At 44.6% G+C, this 18,479-nt stretch overlaps 2 protein-coding genes across 2 annotated transcripts; both read right to left on the bottom strand.

The window, feature by feature from the left end:
* Window positions 1-949: 949 nt before the first annotated feature.
* Window positions 950-3,202, bottom strand: BT62DRAFT_1078051 (PAZ domain-containing protein). The gene is made up of 8 exons (XM_043179352.1): window positions 2,848-3,202; window positions 2,665-2,784; window positions 2,398-2,558; window positions 2,269-2,348; window positions 2,157-2,220; window positions 1,593-2,105; window positions 1,202-1,543; window positions 950-1,143 (listed from the first exon to the last, which is right to left on the bottom strand). Exons 1-7 carry the CDS (start codon window positions 2,993-2,995, stop codon window positions 1,367-1,369), a joined length of 1,263 nt encoding a protein of 420 aa, XP_043037344.1. The 5' UTR covers window positions 2,996-3,202; the 3' UTR covers window positions 950-1,143; window positions 1,202-1,366.
* Window positions 3,203-4,010: 808 nt separating this feature from the next.
* On the bottom strand, window positions 4,011-5,058 carry BT62DRAFT_1078050 (uncharacterized protein; the record flags this gene model as incomplete). The annotated part of the gene is made up of 5 exons (XM_043179351.1): window positions 4,011-4,407; window positions 4,464-4,638; window positions 4,709-4,788; window positions 4,839-4,936; window positions 4,998-5,058. The coding sequence occupies 5 exons, from the start codon at window positions 5,056-5,058 to the stop codon at window positions 4,186-4,188; spliced, it is 636 nt and encodes a 211-aa protein (XP_043037343.1). The 3' UTR covers window positions 4,011-4,185.
* Window positions 5,059-18,479: the final 13,421 nt, after the last annotated feature.

Below are 18,479 nucleotides of genomic sequence, written 5' to 3'. Positions count from 1 at the left end.
GGCAGCAACAAAATGATGGAGCAAGTGGTCTAACATTTCTGTTTCTTCAGCAAATGTCTTTGTGTACCAGTTGTAGGAGAGGTGTTGGGTGGTATATAATCCCTTTCCAATCTTGGTACATAACTTAAGGATCTCTAGTGCATGCTCTTTCTTTTCCTTCAGATTGGAGTGCCAAGCAAATGTATGAAGAGCAACAGAGGCAGGCCATAGTCTTTTGACATTGTGACTCTCATCTTCCTCTACTTCCTCAGGTTTAATTGGTGAAACTAATAGGACCAGTGTATCAGGGAATGTAAAGAAGTTGTTGTGTAGAGGATTTGTGCTTTATGACTATTGTACCCTTATATTGTTTCTCAGTTGCCTTTGTCTCATTTACTCCCTATGCCACTCTAGATACAGTATAAATACCTAGATACTTTGTACTGAAGGATATCTACCTTCTCTACCTCTCTCTTTTCAAAAACTACTTCCTATTCTACTGCCAACAGCTACTAAGTACAGTTGAATGTGTCCTGTGTTGGAGAGTGATTATGAGAATCTGAAAAAGGAACTTCTGAGATTGATGTTGGCATGATTGCTGGTTTCTGCATGAGCAGGTGAGTGATGAAATGCTGGAATGGATTGAAAATACTGTGGTAATCGATTTCTTCAAATAGGTAACAGCAATGTGTCCACCAATGTTGAGAACAAGCATAGTATAGACAATGTATGAGCTAAGTTAAACTCAAATATAGCCTATGATACTAAGCATAGCAAAGAGAGTTGTAAGTTCAATTACCTACAAAGGAACTAGAGTAGATCTAGCAAGCACTAAGCATAACTAGAGATATCTAACAAGCACTAGGCATAGTCAGAAAAGCAGAGGGTTTGACAAGCACTAAGCATAGTCAGACTCAATCACTTAGAATCCACACAAAGTTATAAGGTTCAATAGAGTAAAAATTTGATTCTTCTTCTAGTATTTTCATACAGTTTTATATTATTGCAAAGTTCTAAAAGATACCAGGAGAAATTTAGAGAGAAACATCGAGAAATTTCTTGTACTGCATCAAAATAAAAAGAAGAGTGAAGAAAGTGAAGACTAAATATAGATATTAGTAAGTATCCATGACATTACAGGTTCCAAGCTTCATCCCTCGGTCACTGATAAGTGATGATTTAGCAAGAAGGTTTACATATTCCAAACAAGTCAAATACTCACAACCAACTTTTGCTTGAATCCTTGTCCGTATTCGAGCTCCGGCGCATTGAGGATCTGTGCTGGAATATCCATAGGTCAGGAAGCATTCTTGATGTCTAGTCCAAAGTCGCGGACATATCGGGATTGTCCAAATGCAAGAACCTGAGGGAATATGAGTAAATAACATTAGTAGAACAAAAAATGAACCTGAATCCCAGTCTTGATTGCCCTCAATTGGTCATCGGGGTTTTTGGTCGCAAACTCGACCATGGCTCGTGTAGCATCCAGAGATAGTTCAGCGCGAGAAAGCTGACCGGGTAAAATGTAACATCGCTCTAGAGGAATCACGGCATCATTCGCAGTCTAGCAGACTGTCAACATGTTTCCTGGGCTATGAGAATATAGATCATACCTGGATGCAGATAATATTGGCATGCCGTAGAGGCCGATTGGCCTGAGCGTAGTATTGCGCCACGTTGGTCTGTGCACCACCAGCCGGAGTGAAAACAGTCGAAATAGCATCTCGCTCAGACAGTTTGTGAATGGAATATTTTTTCCTTACACCTGCGGCCGATTCGGCCTCGACGTTGAGGCCAAAAAGAAATGTTTGCAAACGATGTCTCTGCATCGGAGATAACGCCTGGGGTCCAGATGTTCGTAAATACCTGTCTGGATTGTTTCCACGATTCCCGGTGAAGAATTCAAGACAGGTTTCCATTAGCGAACCAGGTTTGAACATCACGCCGGTGGAAATATCGATGTTGATGATCAGACGGTTCAAAGTGGGCCTAACTGACGGAAAGTACCCTTGCCAGGCTTCTAACCCTGTATTGGCTAGCGGCACCTTGATCTTGTCACTATAGAACGAGCCCACTTGGAATGGATAGGTGAGAGAGGGCGCCATCCGAATCACAATGTTCAAGGCCTAGAGAATTCGAAGTCACGTCACGTAGTGAACAAAAATGACGACACGTACTGTAAGAGCAGTAGAGACGTTTTTGTCCCATGACTGCTGACCAGCCACGTACCTGCTAAGCACTCTACGGACAATCAGTTCTAATCTTACTCAATAGACGAATGAGAGTTACTCCATGTTAATCTCTCTCACCTTCGTGATGGTGATCTTGAAATTGGACATGCCAGTCCCTTGCATCATAGTCACGTTGAACTGCGTTCATCAAGATAAATCATAGAATTCGATGGGCCAAGAAACGTACCTGGCGAGAATTCCCAGTACCAAAATCCAACCTATGGCTCGTATACAAATTCTTCTTCCCATCATACACAGCTGCTTTGATAAAGACATCGGGGTACTGGACTTGCAGAGCCTCGATGAACAGCATTTTCAAAGCCGCCCTGAGTGTCTTCTTAATCGCTAGAGAAATGAAAGGTCGTTCGTTCTATAGATTCGATAATAGATCTTGAAAATACGAACCCACTAGGAACATGTTAGCCACCACAACAGAAACAAAAAAAAACTTTACCGTCATAATGGTAAACGGTGATGTCAGGGACATTCATTTCGCATGCATTTACACGAACTGTACTTGCCCTACCCGCAGTACTCAATCCTGGACGACGAACACCGATGGCCTCTACAGCAGCTTAAAGAATCAAACGATAACAATAATAGATTTTTTTTTCTTTCTAAACATCGCAAAACTTACATGCAACGGGGACGCTAGGCCCGCCTTGTCGCCCAGCGGCTCCTCCACCTCGTGCGCCACCTCGCCCTCGAGGAGTTCCTCCACGCTGCTGGGTAGCAGGGTGGGGAGACCCTCCTCGTTGACCGGGTGCCATTCGTGGCGGTGTCATATCGATAGTAAATGCAGAGTAGAAAAAAGGTTAGATGACTGTTTAGGAAGGCAATCCCATGCTGAATCAAATCAAGTGTTCCCTTTATATCTCGTGGCTAGCCGCGATGCCGAGAGGAACGTTCAAAGCTACCGGGTATAGCCGGCGCTTTGTTCGCTCCGTATCAACCAATCGATAGGAACAAGGGTAAGAAGTTGTCAAGGACGACGCATGTGGTACATGACTTTAGTGACTTAACAAAGGGATCAAAAATAATATCTGTAAGTCCCTTCATGTGTTATAACTTACAATGACAGACCTTATGCTTTCTATATCCCGGATTCAAGATTCTAAAAATTTAAAGACTGAAGATACGCCGACAGAAACATGTGCGGTGTGGATGAGGAGATTGACGCAAGGAACCCACGAGAACAATGACACCACGTCCAAGGGCAGCTGATATCGGGACTGACCAATAAGCATCGGAGAACAGTATTCTATAACACATAAATGCATCACAACGAGGCAACCTCCTATATACGTAGGGAAACCGGCCAACAGCCTCGTGTAGCGTCAGGTGGAGAAATAGGAATGGTTCTGTGAAAAGGAAGGGCTGCACAAACAAAGCCAACCGCATAGAAGAGAATGCAGATGGTCTGCTCTGTGGGCCTCATGATCAGACGTAGCCCATTCGCAGGTTTCCTATCCCCCCGAGAGAGAACATCGTATGGTGCATTTAGTAGATGTAGCGGAGCACCAGGGGAGGCTATCCGGTGCACCGACAAGTCGAGCCTCGAATTCTATCAAGAACGACAGCGCTGAAAGTAACTTGAAGATGCCAGGTACCATTCATCTTCGAGTGAGAATACGACGAGCCAAGGGAGCCGATATGAACAGAAGTCAGAGAAGGCGTGACAGTTGCTGCATGAAGATACTAGAGAAAATGGATGACAAGTGTGAGAACAGCAGAGCAATAGCACTGGGTATTTTTATCCTGTTGTGTGGAGACCAGATCAATTATTAATGATAGGACGGAAGACAGTCAAGTAAGTGATGTACCTTGGTCAACATACAGTTTCAGCTTGGAGAAACGCTTACAGATTGAATAAATTTTATATTCTAAAAATGCATTCTCCATCCCTGTTCTATAACCCGACTTCAACAATAGGCCACTGGCCATTAACTACCTCGTCTCCGACCCGATCCTTACCTCATTCCTTTTCAGGATCTGACTCCCTCTCTGTAAGTCTCTCATCCGACGACGTTGACGCCCCAGAATCTTCATGGATGTCAAGACGCATGGTGGGGAACGTGCTAGTCGGGTCAAGAGTGTGGTTGAACTCTAGAATTGACCTGGGCGGTTCTTGCCATGTCGTCGCGGGCCTTGTACTGCCACATACAACTTGGACAGCTATAAGTGCAGGGGCCAATCCCTGTAGACGATCCGATCAGATTTCAATGACTCATGCACGAACGGAATTAATCTCACAGTAACGGTAGATGTAATAGATATACGAAAATTGGTGTCGAGACCTCCCTGTTTGTAGAATGCCAATGTGACAGTCATGGATACGGCGTACATAGCGGCCGACTCGATCAATGTACAGATGACCCTGCTGAACTTGTAAGACCGATAGGACTGGAGCTGGGCGAGTTTATCCGTTCTGTGATGCACATTTCAAATCCTGAAGACGATAAGCGTGGTGCAACCAACGGTTACTGCCACCGATATACACATGTACGGCAAGAGCCAGTCGATCCGAGTTGCACTCCATGCGCTCCTTGGTGGTGGCATCATCGCTTGCTGATATATACTGAAGCCAGCGAAAACTAGCATTTACAAGTCAGAAAACGACCAAAATACGGAACGTGCAACCGCATGCCTATCCCGACGATATTGCACAGTGAGGGCATCACAGCAACTATCCACTTCTATTCCCAAACGGTCCAGCAGCGCCAAACCTGACGTATTTCGACTTCAACTGTTGGAAACATTTTATAAAACGAATTGATGGTGACTTACTATGACAAAGTCGGCTATGATCGTGTTGAGAACAAATGAGACGGAGCTGATAAGCATCCATTTCGGTACACTGAACATATAATCAAATTGTGTCTCATCCGTTTGGCCATGACTGATAAATGCTCCTCGGACATAGCACCACCAAACTGTGTTTCTGATTCACAGCTAGGACTCACAGGTCAAGACAGTGAAAAAAAAAACCCAATCATGACATAGCACACCTATCATCCATAGAGTAAACATGACTATGGTAATGTAAATTCCTAAAAAATAACATCTGTTGAAGAGGTTTTGGGTATATGTAAAGTGAAAACAGTCACAGCAGAGTGTTATCCACTGATCACAACCACACCAACATAAACACAATACTCTTAGTTCATGGGGGTATTATAATGCAATAAAAGTAGTCACAGCAAATCTAACTGTCTTGTTCAATGAATCCACTGCATGCAAATAGCATGCATACAACAGTCCTATGGCTCTCTAAGTCTCAAAGCTTTTCATTTTATCAAAAACAAGAGGTGGCGATGAATGTTGCTGGGCCTCAAGGCAAAGGGATACTGCAGCTCAACACAATATGTCAAAACAATGCTGCAAAACTCTCAAAAGGTTCCAAGCACAGCTCAGATCAAATCAAAATCCCTAATACACACAATACACAACTAAAGCTTAGTGCTCTAAGCAGAAACCAATCACAAACATGTCCACAAGTGCCAAAGAGCTCAGATCTCTGTACACAAGTTTTCAAACCGATTGTAGACCCACAGGATTCAAACATATGCAATCCAGAGACACAAAACACAGTAAATGCTGTCCAACAGACCAAAGGGTTTGAACCTCTGCCATCTATAGTGCCATGTATCACAAATACCTCAAAAACTCAAGATGATGCCCTTCAGACACCGCTCTCTTATTCTCAGGTTAGAGCACAATCCAAAACCTCTTATCAATTCAGACTCAAGTCCCTTGTGAGCTTCTGTGCCTTGCTCAGTTCTCAAACCTCTCTCAATGATATCAATAATAAGTTTATTCTCTTGCCTGAAGTTACAAACACAAACCCAGAGCTAGAGTGCAAGGCTTTCTGTGCCCAATATGCCACAACTGTGGGGTCAGAAACTTATATTCTACTCATACAATGCAGTATTTAAATACTCTACTGTAGTACTTACTAATACAATCCTACTATAGTATCATCAAAGCATGAGACTCCATCCAAGATCCTGCAGGTATTATTCATGTGCATATCACAGTTGCCATGCTTATTCTGTTCTGTTCCAGAACTGTGCCTGCTGTTTCCTTGCTAGCTGACATCAGTTAGCTGGCCTAGCCAGGTCTGCTTGCTTTCTTATTTCTCTGATGATGTGTTCTGACACTGCAGAACTGTTTCAGGCTCACCCTTGTATTATCTCTCATGTCTGGAGTCAGCCACAATGACTATGTTCTCTTTCTCAGTGTCCAGATGTTTCATCTGACTCACAATATGCACCACTTCTGGTCTGGCACACATCAATTAATCCACCCAATAGTTATGTATCATATCTTGATATGATATGAGGTGTTGTGATTTTTCCTCATTTTTATCTTTTTACTTGAGGGATTGACCCCTATTTCTGCTTAGTCAGGGTGCTTAGCCAGCACTTAGGATCATGGGACCAGGGCTTAGTCAGGACAACACACCCAGTCAGTCATTGTCCTTCAATGCAATGGTAACTGCTCAACAACAGACAATATCTTTTTGTAGGTAGCTTCATGACACTGGACAAAACACTATATAATGCCAGGATTCACAATAAGATAGTTATATCTTTAGAATGGATGATGACTGGTATATAAGCAGTGTAGCTCTCACTGTAGTAACCCCAGCTTTGAGCTAAAGTTTATTCTTCTACCATCTTATCTTGAGCCAACTGCAAGGCCTTGAAATATATAAACAAACAGACACAAATAATGGACTCTGATGTGACTGCCCAAACATGAAGCAGCATCAGTTTATTATGTGTTTTAGTCACATGTTATTTGGGCTTAACAATTAGCTCAAAGCTTCTAGCTTCCCTTTCTCAAGCCCAATTGTGCTGAGAAACCAAATGCCTCCAGTGACTACTGCAAACCTTAATCATGACTTCTTTGAGTTAATAGCTTTCATTGTCAGAATGCTACTTGGACTTCTCACCATTATCACCCTCTGCTGTGGATGACAATCAATAACAGCTTGGATAGTCAGACACTATCAAGCATTCCGACAGATCCATATCATCCTCTGTAACATAACCCCAGATTTACCATTCCATGACATTCCTGCCTCAGTCAGAGCATCCTTCCAGTTGCAAGGGCAACCCATATCAGAAACCAGGAATAGCAACCTGGATTCAGGGTGCCTTTCAGAAGAAGAGGGACACTGATACTCTCTCTGATGAACTAGCAGAGACTGCAACCCTGCTCTCACAGGATTTCAGAATCCTTAGACCTTGAATGTCGCTCTGGAGCCTGCAGAGGTCTCTGGTGACATCTCTTTGGACTCCCCTGCCTCTGGCCATCTCACCTCCCCAATCATCCCAGGGATTGGAAACCATGCTCAGGATTCCCTTGATGCCACTCAGGTGACTTTGAGACCCTGCACAATCCCCAACACCCCCCATGGCTCCTCTCCTGCTACCTCCAGCTTGAGCCCATCCCTCAGCAGGTTGGAGCATGACAACCCCCACAGAAGGAGTGTCCACCCAGATTTCATGAACGTGGAGCTCACCATCACTGTGGCAGAAGACCCACACCATCACCTCCACATCAGGAGTCAGCCAGAAGACAGAACAGCCAGCACAAGGGGAAGGGCCATGAGAGACAGAATCATACAGTGAGTATTTCTGGACTGGAACCTTTGGATCCCCTTTGATTACAACACAGCAGTATGACAGCAGCAGCAGAACCAAGGCCAGCAAGAGGAGATCCAGTGAGCTCAGGAGGAGCTCACTGAGTACATCTAGGAAGAGGCATGATGAAGATTTGAAGAAGCAGAGTATGACTGACAAAGTCAACAACAACAATGACAGGAGAAGGCAGACAGGCAGAGATCAGCCTCCTCCAGCTGATATAGCCTTTGAACAGACTCTTCTGGATTCCCTTTCAGAGAGCCCAACTCAGAAACAGACCTATGGACAGGACCAGCCAGTATCATCAGCAGAGATGAGGCAGTCCAAAGGGGCTGGGCTAGCAATCACCCTCCCTCCCTTCAATATCCTGACAGGACTGATTCCATTTTCTCCAATGCTGACTCCATCCTTGGAGCCTATGGGCTCCAGGTATCAGACAATGTCCACATCTCCAACAGAGCCCTTCAGCAATTCCTGGGCAGTAGAGTCACCCACCAGTTCCTCAATCTCAGGTTCCAGCAAGACTTCAAGCTCTATAGCCAGAGACTGGCAGAAGAAAGAGCAAGAGGTGGGACATGGTACAGTCAGCTCTGAGGCCCCTCCATCCAATGAGCTAAACCTGACTCAGGAGCAGCTGGGCCCAGCACCAGGAATGACAATGGGATCTCCAACAACCCTCAGGCCAGTCATACCATCCATCTATGACCTGCCCATCAGTTTCCTCCTCAAGGAAGAGGACAGTGGAGATGAAGGGGACAAAGAGGACAGTGAGAGCCCCTTTCAGTCTGAACAATTCATGGGATATGCCGATGAAGACATTGATAAAGAAGTGTTGTGAGAAGAAATGGAACAAGAAAGGAGGAAGGAATATCAAGGACTATATGAGCAGGGAGTACATTTCTTATGGAGGGACACCCACTGGAAGGTGATACCCTTGGGACTTAAGTATAAGTATGCAGATAACACTGAAAAAAGAGACATTTTGCAGTATTCAGGAACAAAATATGCTTGGGAGGAGTATGCCCAATGGCATCCAGAAGATCCTCTCAAGCCAATACTGCCATATCAGACCAGAAACCAGCCAAAACCAATGCTGCACTCCCTGCCCATTCCACCCAAGCAGGCCATATACATGGCCCCAAGCACTTACAGCCAGGCCAAAACCTCAGATCTGTCAAACTGAAGCACAGCCACTTGGCTCACCAGAACCCAAAATAAGCCAACCTTGCTGACACCACAGCATAAAGGATTCTAAAACCCCTGGACCAATTGTGGAAGCCAACTCCTTGGAGGACAACCACCAGCTGATGAAGCAACAACAAGTGGAACAGGGAAGGAACTGATGAAAAATGACCCTGAGGCAATCCACCTCAGGTTTACAATATGAGATGGGGTGACTGTCCAGAAAGATGCTGCCCTGAAAGGAAGTCCAGTTGCCAATGACCATTTGCTTCACTCCTTCCTGGGACCTCTGCTGGAGTGGGGCTGACCTCCATTTACAGAATGGCCCAACCTGATGGATGCTCTGCCCAACAATGCCACCATCCTCCAATGCTGACCTGACTTACTTTGAAAACCTTGCCTCTTCAAAGGGGCCTCTAACAACATTGACCAGTTTCTTGTTGATTGCAAACAGTATTTCAAAGTATACATTGGGTACCTCAGCACTGACATGAACAAAGTTGTCTTTGCCACCTCCTACCTCGAGGAAAAGGTGAAGAATTGGTGGATCTTGATCTCCCCAAACTTCTGCTCCACAACTTGGGAGCATTACTGATACCCATTCTGGCCAGTGTTTAAACAAATGCTGAATGACAAGTTTATTGACCTCACAGTACAAGAAGTACATAAACAGAAGATCAAGAAGTACAAAATGGGAGACAAGGTGGCTATGGATTACTTCAACAAGCTACAATGCCTTGCTAAGCTCACCAGAATCTGGGGAGATATGGCAAACAATGGGAGGATGGTCAAGGCCCTCAAGCAAGGGGTTCCCTCTTCATACATCATGATGATTTCAGCAATCGGTGTTAAAGCATTAATGCTGGTGGGCTATGATGAGTGAAAGGAATGAATTGTTGAGATGTATAGAGAGTGACAAAGGCAGAAAGCAGAGTCTTCAACCCTCCAGAACTATATGAGGAAACCAACTCCATCAACCATGAACAAGTCAGGGCAAACTGCTGGGAAATCATTGGGACCCTTGACAGCCCCTGCCTATGGGGCACAGAGGACAGGAACCAGATCAACATACACCAGATCCAGGAAACCGATAGACATTGATCAAATGAAAAAGGAAGGGAAATGCTTTAATTGTGGACAGAAGGGACACATGAGAAAAGATTGCCCAAAGAAGAAATGAACATGAGAAGACATTAGGGCCCAGATTGCTGACTTGCAGAAAGAAGAAGAAGAACTCAGGATGGAGACTAAAGTAGAGGAAGTAAAAGACAGGGCTGGACAGTGAGCAATTCCACTGAACCAGCCAAAGAACTTTATGGTGTGCAAACCCTAGCTGCTAGTCAGACTAATAGTATCTCTGTAGCTAAATCTGTACCTACACATTTGAATACACCCTGAACTACCATGCACACCAAGGAATCACACAAAGAAAAAACTCAAGCACCCTTGGGCCAAACAAGGGCAGAGAGCCCAGAAATCTGGCTCAAGCCATTTGACACTGAATGGACCTGGAGAGTGGTCAGAAATGCCTGAACCAAAGAAGAGACAAAAGCCACCTTGAAGAATTGGGTCCACCAAACCAGGGTAGAAGAAGTCATCAACAAAATGATAGAAGGGATAAGGAAGGCAGAATGATGCCAAGCCCTGGAGTGGCTTGATGAACTTCATGGACCACAGAAGTTCATTCACAAACCAAGATGCTGGGGTGAGACCTAGTCATCAAGGCAGAAATTGAAACCCTAACATTTCAGACCATCTATGCAGTCACAGCCCTAATCAATAGTGGCTGTACTGGGAGTTTGATCAATCGTGCTTTCATCAACAACCACCAACTTCTGACAAGGGCCACAGCAGCACCAATTCCAGTGTACAATGCCGACAGAACCAAAAATCAAGCTGGTTCAATCATTGAATTCATTGAGCTCTGACTCACTATCGGAAATCACTCTGAACAAATTGATCTAGCTGTCACAGACCTAGAAACAAAAGAGATCTTCCTAGGCCATGACTGGCTGATATGTCATAATCTGCTGATCAACTGGAAGACTGGATGCATCACATTTGCAAGATGTCAATGCCAAAAGATCCCATTCAAGTTACCAGATGAGGATCTAGAGGATCAGTGGAATGAGGAGATGGAGGATGGGGAAACCATCCTTGCAATTGACCTTGAGCAAGAGATGCGCATCCATGCCATCCACCACACCAATAACCTAGCCACTAAAGCCAACAAGCAGAAGGGAGAATGAACCTTTGAAGAAATGGTGCCCAAATGGGCACACAACTTCAAGGACCTGTTTGAGAAGGAGAGCTTCAATGAGTTACCAGACCTGAAGCCCTGAGATCATGCAATTCAACTGATCCCAAATGCAAATGCCAATCTGGACTGCAAAACATACCCGCTTGGCCTTAGCAAACAGGAGGAGCTCGATAAGTTCTTGGATGAGAACTTGTCCAGTGGATGCATTCAACCCTCGAAATCCCCAATGGCATCCCCATTCTTCTTCATCAAGAAGAAAGATGGCAAGTTAAGACCAGTCCAAGATTACTGGAAACTTAACAAAATGATCATTAAGAACTGATATCCACTACCCCTAATCTCTGAATTGATGGATAAGCTCCAAGGGGCCAAATACTACATGAAACTCAATGTCCAGTGGGGGTATAATAATGTCTGCATCAAGGAAGGGAATGAATGAAAGGCTGCATTCAGGACAAACTAAGGATTATTCAAACCCACCATTATGTTCTTTGGACTCACTAACTCTCCTGCCACATTCTAGTGGATGATGAATGATATCTTCAAGGACCTCATCACCACCAGAAAGGTCACAATTTATCTCGACAACATCTTAATTATGTTGAAGACACAGGGGAAGCACCAAAGGTTAGTGTGACAAGTACTAGCCCTCATGAGGAAACACAAACTGTTCCTGAAAGCGGAGAAATGTGAGTTCAAAGTACTTGAAATAGAGTATCTCAGAGTCATCATCAGGGAAGAGAGTATTCAGATGGATCCAATCAAGATAGCAGGGGTAACAGGATGGCTGGAACCAACCAAGAAAAAGGAACTGCAATCATTCCTTGGTTTCACCAACTTCTACCGATGATTCATCCAAGACTACAGCAAGATCATTCGACCCATGACTCAACTGACTGGCAATATCCCCTGGACATGGAGACTCAACAAACAGCCTTTGATGACCTCAAGAGGTGACTTGCTGAAGATGTCGTACTTGTCATTCCTTCACAGGATGGGAAATTCTGAGTCAAAGCAGACTCAAGTGAAGGAGTGATAGAGGTGGTACTTGCCCAAGAACAGGAAGGGAAATGGTGTCCAGTTGCATTCCTGTCCAAAGCACTGACCATAACAGAATGCAACTACAAGATCTACAATAAGGAATTGCTTGCTATCATGCTTGCATTAGAGGAATGGCACTATTATCTGATAGGGGCAAGGGAGATTTTCAAGATCTGAACAGATCATCAAAATCTCTGATACTTTCGGCAACTCCAGAAACTAAATCATCAACAAGCCCAATGGGTTACAGAACTCAGCCAGTACCAGTATACACTACATCACAAGGCTGGAATGGCAAACAAGAAGGCAGATCTCCTTAGCTGAAGGGTGGACCATGATCAGGAGGGAGGAGACAATGAAGGGGTGACATTACTACAGCCTGAGCACTTCTGAGCCATGATAATGCCAACCGAAGAAGAGATCTATGAGCACATTAAGAGCACAACCCATGACCTTCACAAATGGGATCAGCGAGTAGCCCCATCTCTCAATCATGAACATGGGATGACAAACAAGGGAGGACTAATCCATTATGATGGAAGGGTTTACATTCCCCATGATATAAAACTACAAGGAGAGATTATTGCAACCTGCCATGACCAGGCAATGGCCGGTCACCCTGGTATCACTAAAACAAAGGAGCTAGTCTTGAGGAATTATTGGTGGCCAAAACTAGGAGCTGATGTAGCCACATACATCAAAGCCTGTGAAGTTTGCCAATGGGGCAAAGCTTCAACCAAAGCCCAAGCCATCCTGTTACATCTGAATGAGGTCTCATCATCACTATGGACTCACATCTCAGTGGACATGATCACTAGTCTCTCAGACTGCAATGGTTATGATGCCATCATTGTAATTATTGACTGGTTCTTGAAAGCGATCATCCCAATCACCTGCTCCATGGAACTAACCTCCAAAGAATGGGCAAAAATCCTGTGCAACAAAGTCTACTTCAAGTATGGCATACCCCAGATAGTCATTTCAGATTGGGGACTCCAATTTGTATCCAAATTCTTGGATGACCTCTATCAACTCCTAAACATCAAACGCAATATGTCCACTGCTTACCACCCTCAGACTGACAGACAAACAGAACATGTGAACCAAGAAGTGGAAAAGTACCTTCATCTCTTCATCAACTATCGACAAGACAACTGGGTAGAATGGCTGGCTCTCACTGCCTTCCAACACAACAACTAAGTCCACTCTGCAACAAGGAAGACACCATTCTTTGTCAACCATGGACACCACCCAAATGTCACACAAATAGAGTGACACTGAACAACAACACCCACTTCAACCAACTTTGCCTCTACAATGGCAAAAATCCACACTGAGACTAAGGCAGCACTTGAAAAGGCTGCTACAACAATGAAATCCCAATATGACAAACACTGCTGAGCAGCCCATGAATACTCCACAAATGACAAAGTCTGGTTGGACACCACCAATCTTCATCTGCTATGACCAAAGTGAAAACTGGCAGACAAGCATACAGGGCCCTTCTCAGTGATTTCAAAGATAGAAGCCAGTGCCTACAAATTCTGCCTACCAACAACCTGGAAAATCCATGATGTCTTTAATGAGACACTACTGACACCATATATCACACTGGCATTCCCTAACTAGGAATGCCCACCACCTCCCCTGCCTGACTTGATCAATGATGAAGAACATTACAAAGTCAACTAAGTTTTAAACCACAAACTACAGAAAGTCAAAGTGAAAGGAGATGGAACAACAATGACAGTAGACTATCTGGTCAGTTGGAAGGGTTATGGACTGGAATCTAACCAGTGGGTCAATGAAAAACTTATGTCTGCCAACAATGCCATATACGACTATAAATTATCCCTAAATTAAACCATCAGGATGATGGTCTTAAGGAGGGGGTAATGTTATGATTTCTCTATTTCCTTTCTATGATTTAACCCCTATTTATGCTTAGTCAGAGCACCAAACCCAGTGCTTAAGACCATGCAATGAGGCTTAGTCATCACAACTAGCTGAGTCTGTCATTGTCTTTTGACATAACAGCATTGTCTGATGACACACAACCCTTTTTATATGTGGTAATGATGCTCCAGTACAATGAGCACAAAGGACAGAGGAAGACACAATAAGTATGTAGTATTATTAGCAGACCTTGTACAGTATTTAAGGAGCTCACTCTCGCTGGTAAAACCCAGCTTTGAGCTAAAGTTTATTCCATATCATTCTACTCTTGAGCTAGTCACACAATGCCTTAAAGCACTGGAAACCAACATCTGTACACTTAGTGAACCCTGACAGAAGGCTCGAACATGAAGCCATGTCAGCTTATCACATGCTACAGTTGGTCATGTGCAGCTTGAGCCTAACAGTCCTAGGGAAGAAGAAGAGCATTGATATCTGCCCTGACTCCTGACAGCAATCATCAGAGATGATAGCAACTCTTGGGCTACAGGGTTTCAAAGACCAAGGCCTGACATGCCTATCATGCAAGTTGAGCATGCAGACATTGTCAGTCACATCCCTACAATAAGGGCAACTCCCTCAACTGCACCCTCTGAGCCTGGCATTGAATGCTATACCAGAGACTCTCTTGATGCCCCTGGGGTGGCTCAAGGGAATGGAAGTCCCTGGTCAAATGACAATCACAGATCCCTATATGCAACTCCAATGGAAAGCAAAGAAAGCTTTCCTGTGGAGCTATATGTTAGAAACCAGAGTGAGGACAGCAAAGAAAGAAGGACTGAGATCATCTGAACAGATGACCCTTACTTTGCCTATGACAATGAGGCCAAAGAAAGATACTGGCAGGCCACTGCCAGAGAAGCAGACTGACTGGAGCACTATGAGAGATGCTGTGAGGCTTACAGAACAAGAAGCATACCAGGCTCACCAAGCCTGATACAACCAACCAATCCCATTGACCCAGTTCTCTCTCCAGAGGACAAAGTTCAATGTGATGACTCCCTTACCAAGTATGTCCAGGAGCAGGCATGTATCAAGTATGGGGCAGCCAGAGAGAACACCCTCTTCAGATAGTATCTCTGAGCTCAGAATGCAGCAGACTGGAGAAGGGGCTCTGGATGCCCTGGAACTGGCACCCTTATCAGCACCACCATCAACAGCATTTCTGACACTCTGTTCTGGGAACCTAGCACTCCTGCCATCTCTGAGCCTGACTCATGAGCTGTACACCCCAAAGGCATTATCCACATGAACAATGTCCACCAATGAGCATTACTCAACCTTGACAATGACTGTCTGTTATCTTATGAGACCAACTCAATTGCCAAAACAGATGACATTTCAGTCTGAAGTGGAGGACTACCCAGTGAGTATGGAAGTCTCAGAGGCAATAATGAGCACATCGACCCCACCAGAGATCTCAAGTGTGTCCTGGACAGACACATTGCAGATCTCTTTCTCTGACCTCACTTCTATCAGAACTTCTGCCAATATCACAGAACAATAGCAGCAGAAGCAGCAAGAGTTAGTGTTGAGGAGCAGCAGTGAGGAGAGCATTCTCCTCCTTGCTCTGGATCCAGTGATGCCAGACCCAGCATCCAGCAGCAGCAGCAGCAGCAGCCAGTATGCCCCAGAGATCTACAACCCACTTGATGACAGTTCTCTCCTTGAGGGGACTGAGGTGGATGACAAGAGACCTGACAAGGCAGGGGCAGAGGCCCCTCTCTCTGAGTGGGGCAATACATTCATACAATGACTGATGGAAGAAGAATTGGCTAGGAAGGCATAGGAGAAGTGCCAGAGTGAGTTTTTATAGCTGTACCAGGAGGGTGCAGCCACCTTATGGTCAGATGACACCTGGTTGGTGTCATCCATAGGACTCAGATATACTGCTGCTGACAAAGTTGAGTGCACAGACATTTTACAATATCCAGCCACTGAGCAGGCCATTTTTATTTATAATAAAAAGCATTTAGGAATCCAACTAGCACCACTATTGGCATACCAGTCTAAGTTCAATATTGAATCTATGCCATAGACACTGAGTGTGGCATCCAGTTGAGCTGTCTACATAGCACTGTCCATCTGAACAACATCATCATCAAGATATTCCTTTGCAACCTCAGCTGTTTGTAGCATGGCATCTCAGCTAATGCAAAGCCAATCTCAGCTGAGGAATCTATATCAGAACCTGTGGGCCCAGCCAATGCACCACCCTTTTGCTGGGCAACCTCCACCTAATGAAGCTGAAGGCAGTGGACAAGCCTCTGCAGCACCCAGGGAAGACAGTCCCAAAGCAGTAGAACTCAGGTTCATGATCCAGAATGGGCACATCATGTGCAAGAAGGCATTGCCACTGAAGAGTCCTATCACTGATGATGGCTCTCTCCATTTCTTCCCAGGATCCCAGACTTTCTGGAATATCCCACTGTTTGGCAGGATCCTGAACCCCATGACTGTGCTTGTGGCCAACACCACAATTCTCAATTACAAGCCAGTCCTTGTATGAGAATCTTGCTCCTTTAGAGAGGCATCTGAAGATATTGACGGTTTTCTTACCAACTGTGACCAATATTTCCAAGTCTTCACCTCTTACTTTATGCTCAACATGTATAAGGTAACCTTTGCCACCATCCACATGGAAGACAAGATGAAGATGTGGTGGACACTCCTAGCTCTCATGTTTTGGTCCACCATATGACAACATCATCAACTACCCTTGTGGCTGGTAATGAAACAGCTAATCATTGACAAGTTCATGAACCCTGCTATACAGGAAATCCATAAGCAAAAGATGAAGAAATACAAGATGGGAGACAAGCTGGCCACCAAATACTTTGATGAGCTGGAATAACTCAGTAAACTTGCTGGAGTCCAGGATGACTTCACAGACACTGGCTGGATGGTCAAATTCATGAAGATGAGAGCACTGCCCTCCTATCTCAAAATAATCTCAGACCTCAGCCAAAATATTCTGAAGGAGTATGACATGTGGAAGGAGTGCATCATCACCATGTATAGAGAAAGACAGCAATAGAAGGCTGAGCAGATTACCCTTTCCTCTGGTGGGCAGAAGCACCAGAGGCAGAGAATGAAATCCACTACCTCCAGTATGAATACATCCACTAAGCCTGGCAGCTTAGTCCCAACTTTCTCCTACAGTGAGAAGAAAACTGGTATGGGCATAATATTTACCAGAACAGATAAGCCAACAGATGTAGATCAGCTCAAGAAGGAGGAGAAGTGCTCTAACTGTGGCCAAAAGTGTCATATGGCATAGGACTGTCTGCAGAAGAAGAACAAGCACACCTGAGAAGACATCCAGGTGCAAATTGTCAAGTTACAGAAGGAAGAGAAAGCCCTCAGATTGGATACCAAGGTCAAAGAGGTAAAAGATGGGGCTGAGCAGTAAGTGATTCTGCTGACTCTGCCAGCATATTGAGTGGTGTGTCACAAGCAGATGCTGGATGGACTGATATTATTTCTGTAGTATTACCTATGTCTAAATTATGCATGCATTCAAATATACCTGACACTACCACTCAAACATTGGAATCGCCTAAGGATCAGACTCAACTGCCTACAGGCTAAACAGGGGCAGAGAGCCCCATTGGCTGGCTAAAGCCATTCAATACTGAATGGACTTCACAAGCCATCAAGGACACAAGAGACAAAGCAATGGCCAAAGCAGTGCTCAAGAACTGGGTACACAAGACTTGGGCTGAAGAAGTGATTGACAAGATGATCAATGGGATAAAGAAGGTGGAGTGGTGCTGAGCCTTGGAGTGGCTCAATGAACTCCACAGACCAAAGAAGTACATCTGATGGTCCAAAACCCTGGGTCAAGACCTCTTGGCCAAGGCTCAAATCAAGACACTCACATCTCAACATGCTTGCATGGTCACTGCTCTAATTGACAGTGGTTGCACTGGTAGTTGAATCAATTGCACTTTTGTCAACAAGCATGATCTTCCCACTCAGGCAACTGCAGCCCCAATCTCAGTCTATAATGCAGATGGAACCAAGAACCAAGCCACTTCAATCACAGGATTTGTTGAGTTTAGGCTCACAATCAGAGACCATTCTGAAAGAATTGACTTAGCCATCACTGATCTAGGAACCAAGGAAATTTTTCTTGATCCTGATTGGCTAATTCATCATCAACTGGAAGACTGACTG

This window comes from Guyanagaster necrorhizus (genome assembly GCF_019112545.1).
Source record: "Guyanagaster necrorhizus MCA 3950 unplaced genomic scaffold BT62scaffold_20, whole genome shotgun sequence".
In the NCBI taxonomy this organism is placed as follows: domain Eukaryota; kingdom Fungi; phylum Basidiomycota; class Agaricomycetes; order Agaricales; family Physalacriaceae; genus Guyanagaster; species Guyanagaster necrorhizus.
The sequence above is the reverse complement of the archived record's forward strand: the minus strand, read 5'-3'. Positions and strand labels throughout refer to the sequence as shown.

Excerpts from the sequence above, each read along its gene's own strand:
- BT62DRAFT_1078051 (XM_043179352.1), bottom strand. The coding sequence starts at position 2,995 with ATGACACCGCCACGAATGGCACCCGGTCAACGAGGAGGGTCTCCCCAC. Across the intron at positions 2,785-2,847 it reads GCCTAGCGTCCCCGTTGCAT|CTGCTGTAGAGGCCATCGGT; the intron begins GTAAGTTTTGCG and ends TGATTCTTTAAG. Across the intron at positions 1,544-1,592 it reads CCAATATTATCTGCATCCAG|ACTGCGAATGATGCCGTGAT; the intron begins GTATGATCTATA and ends ACAGTCTGCTAG.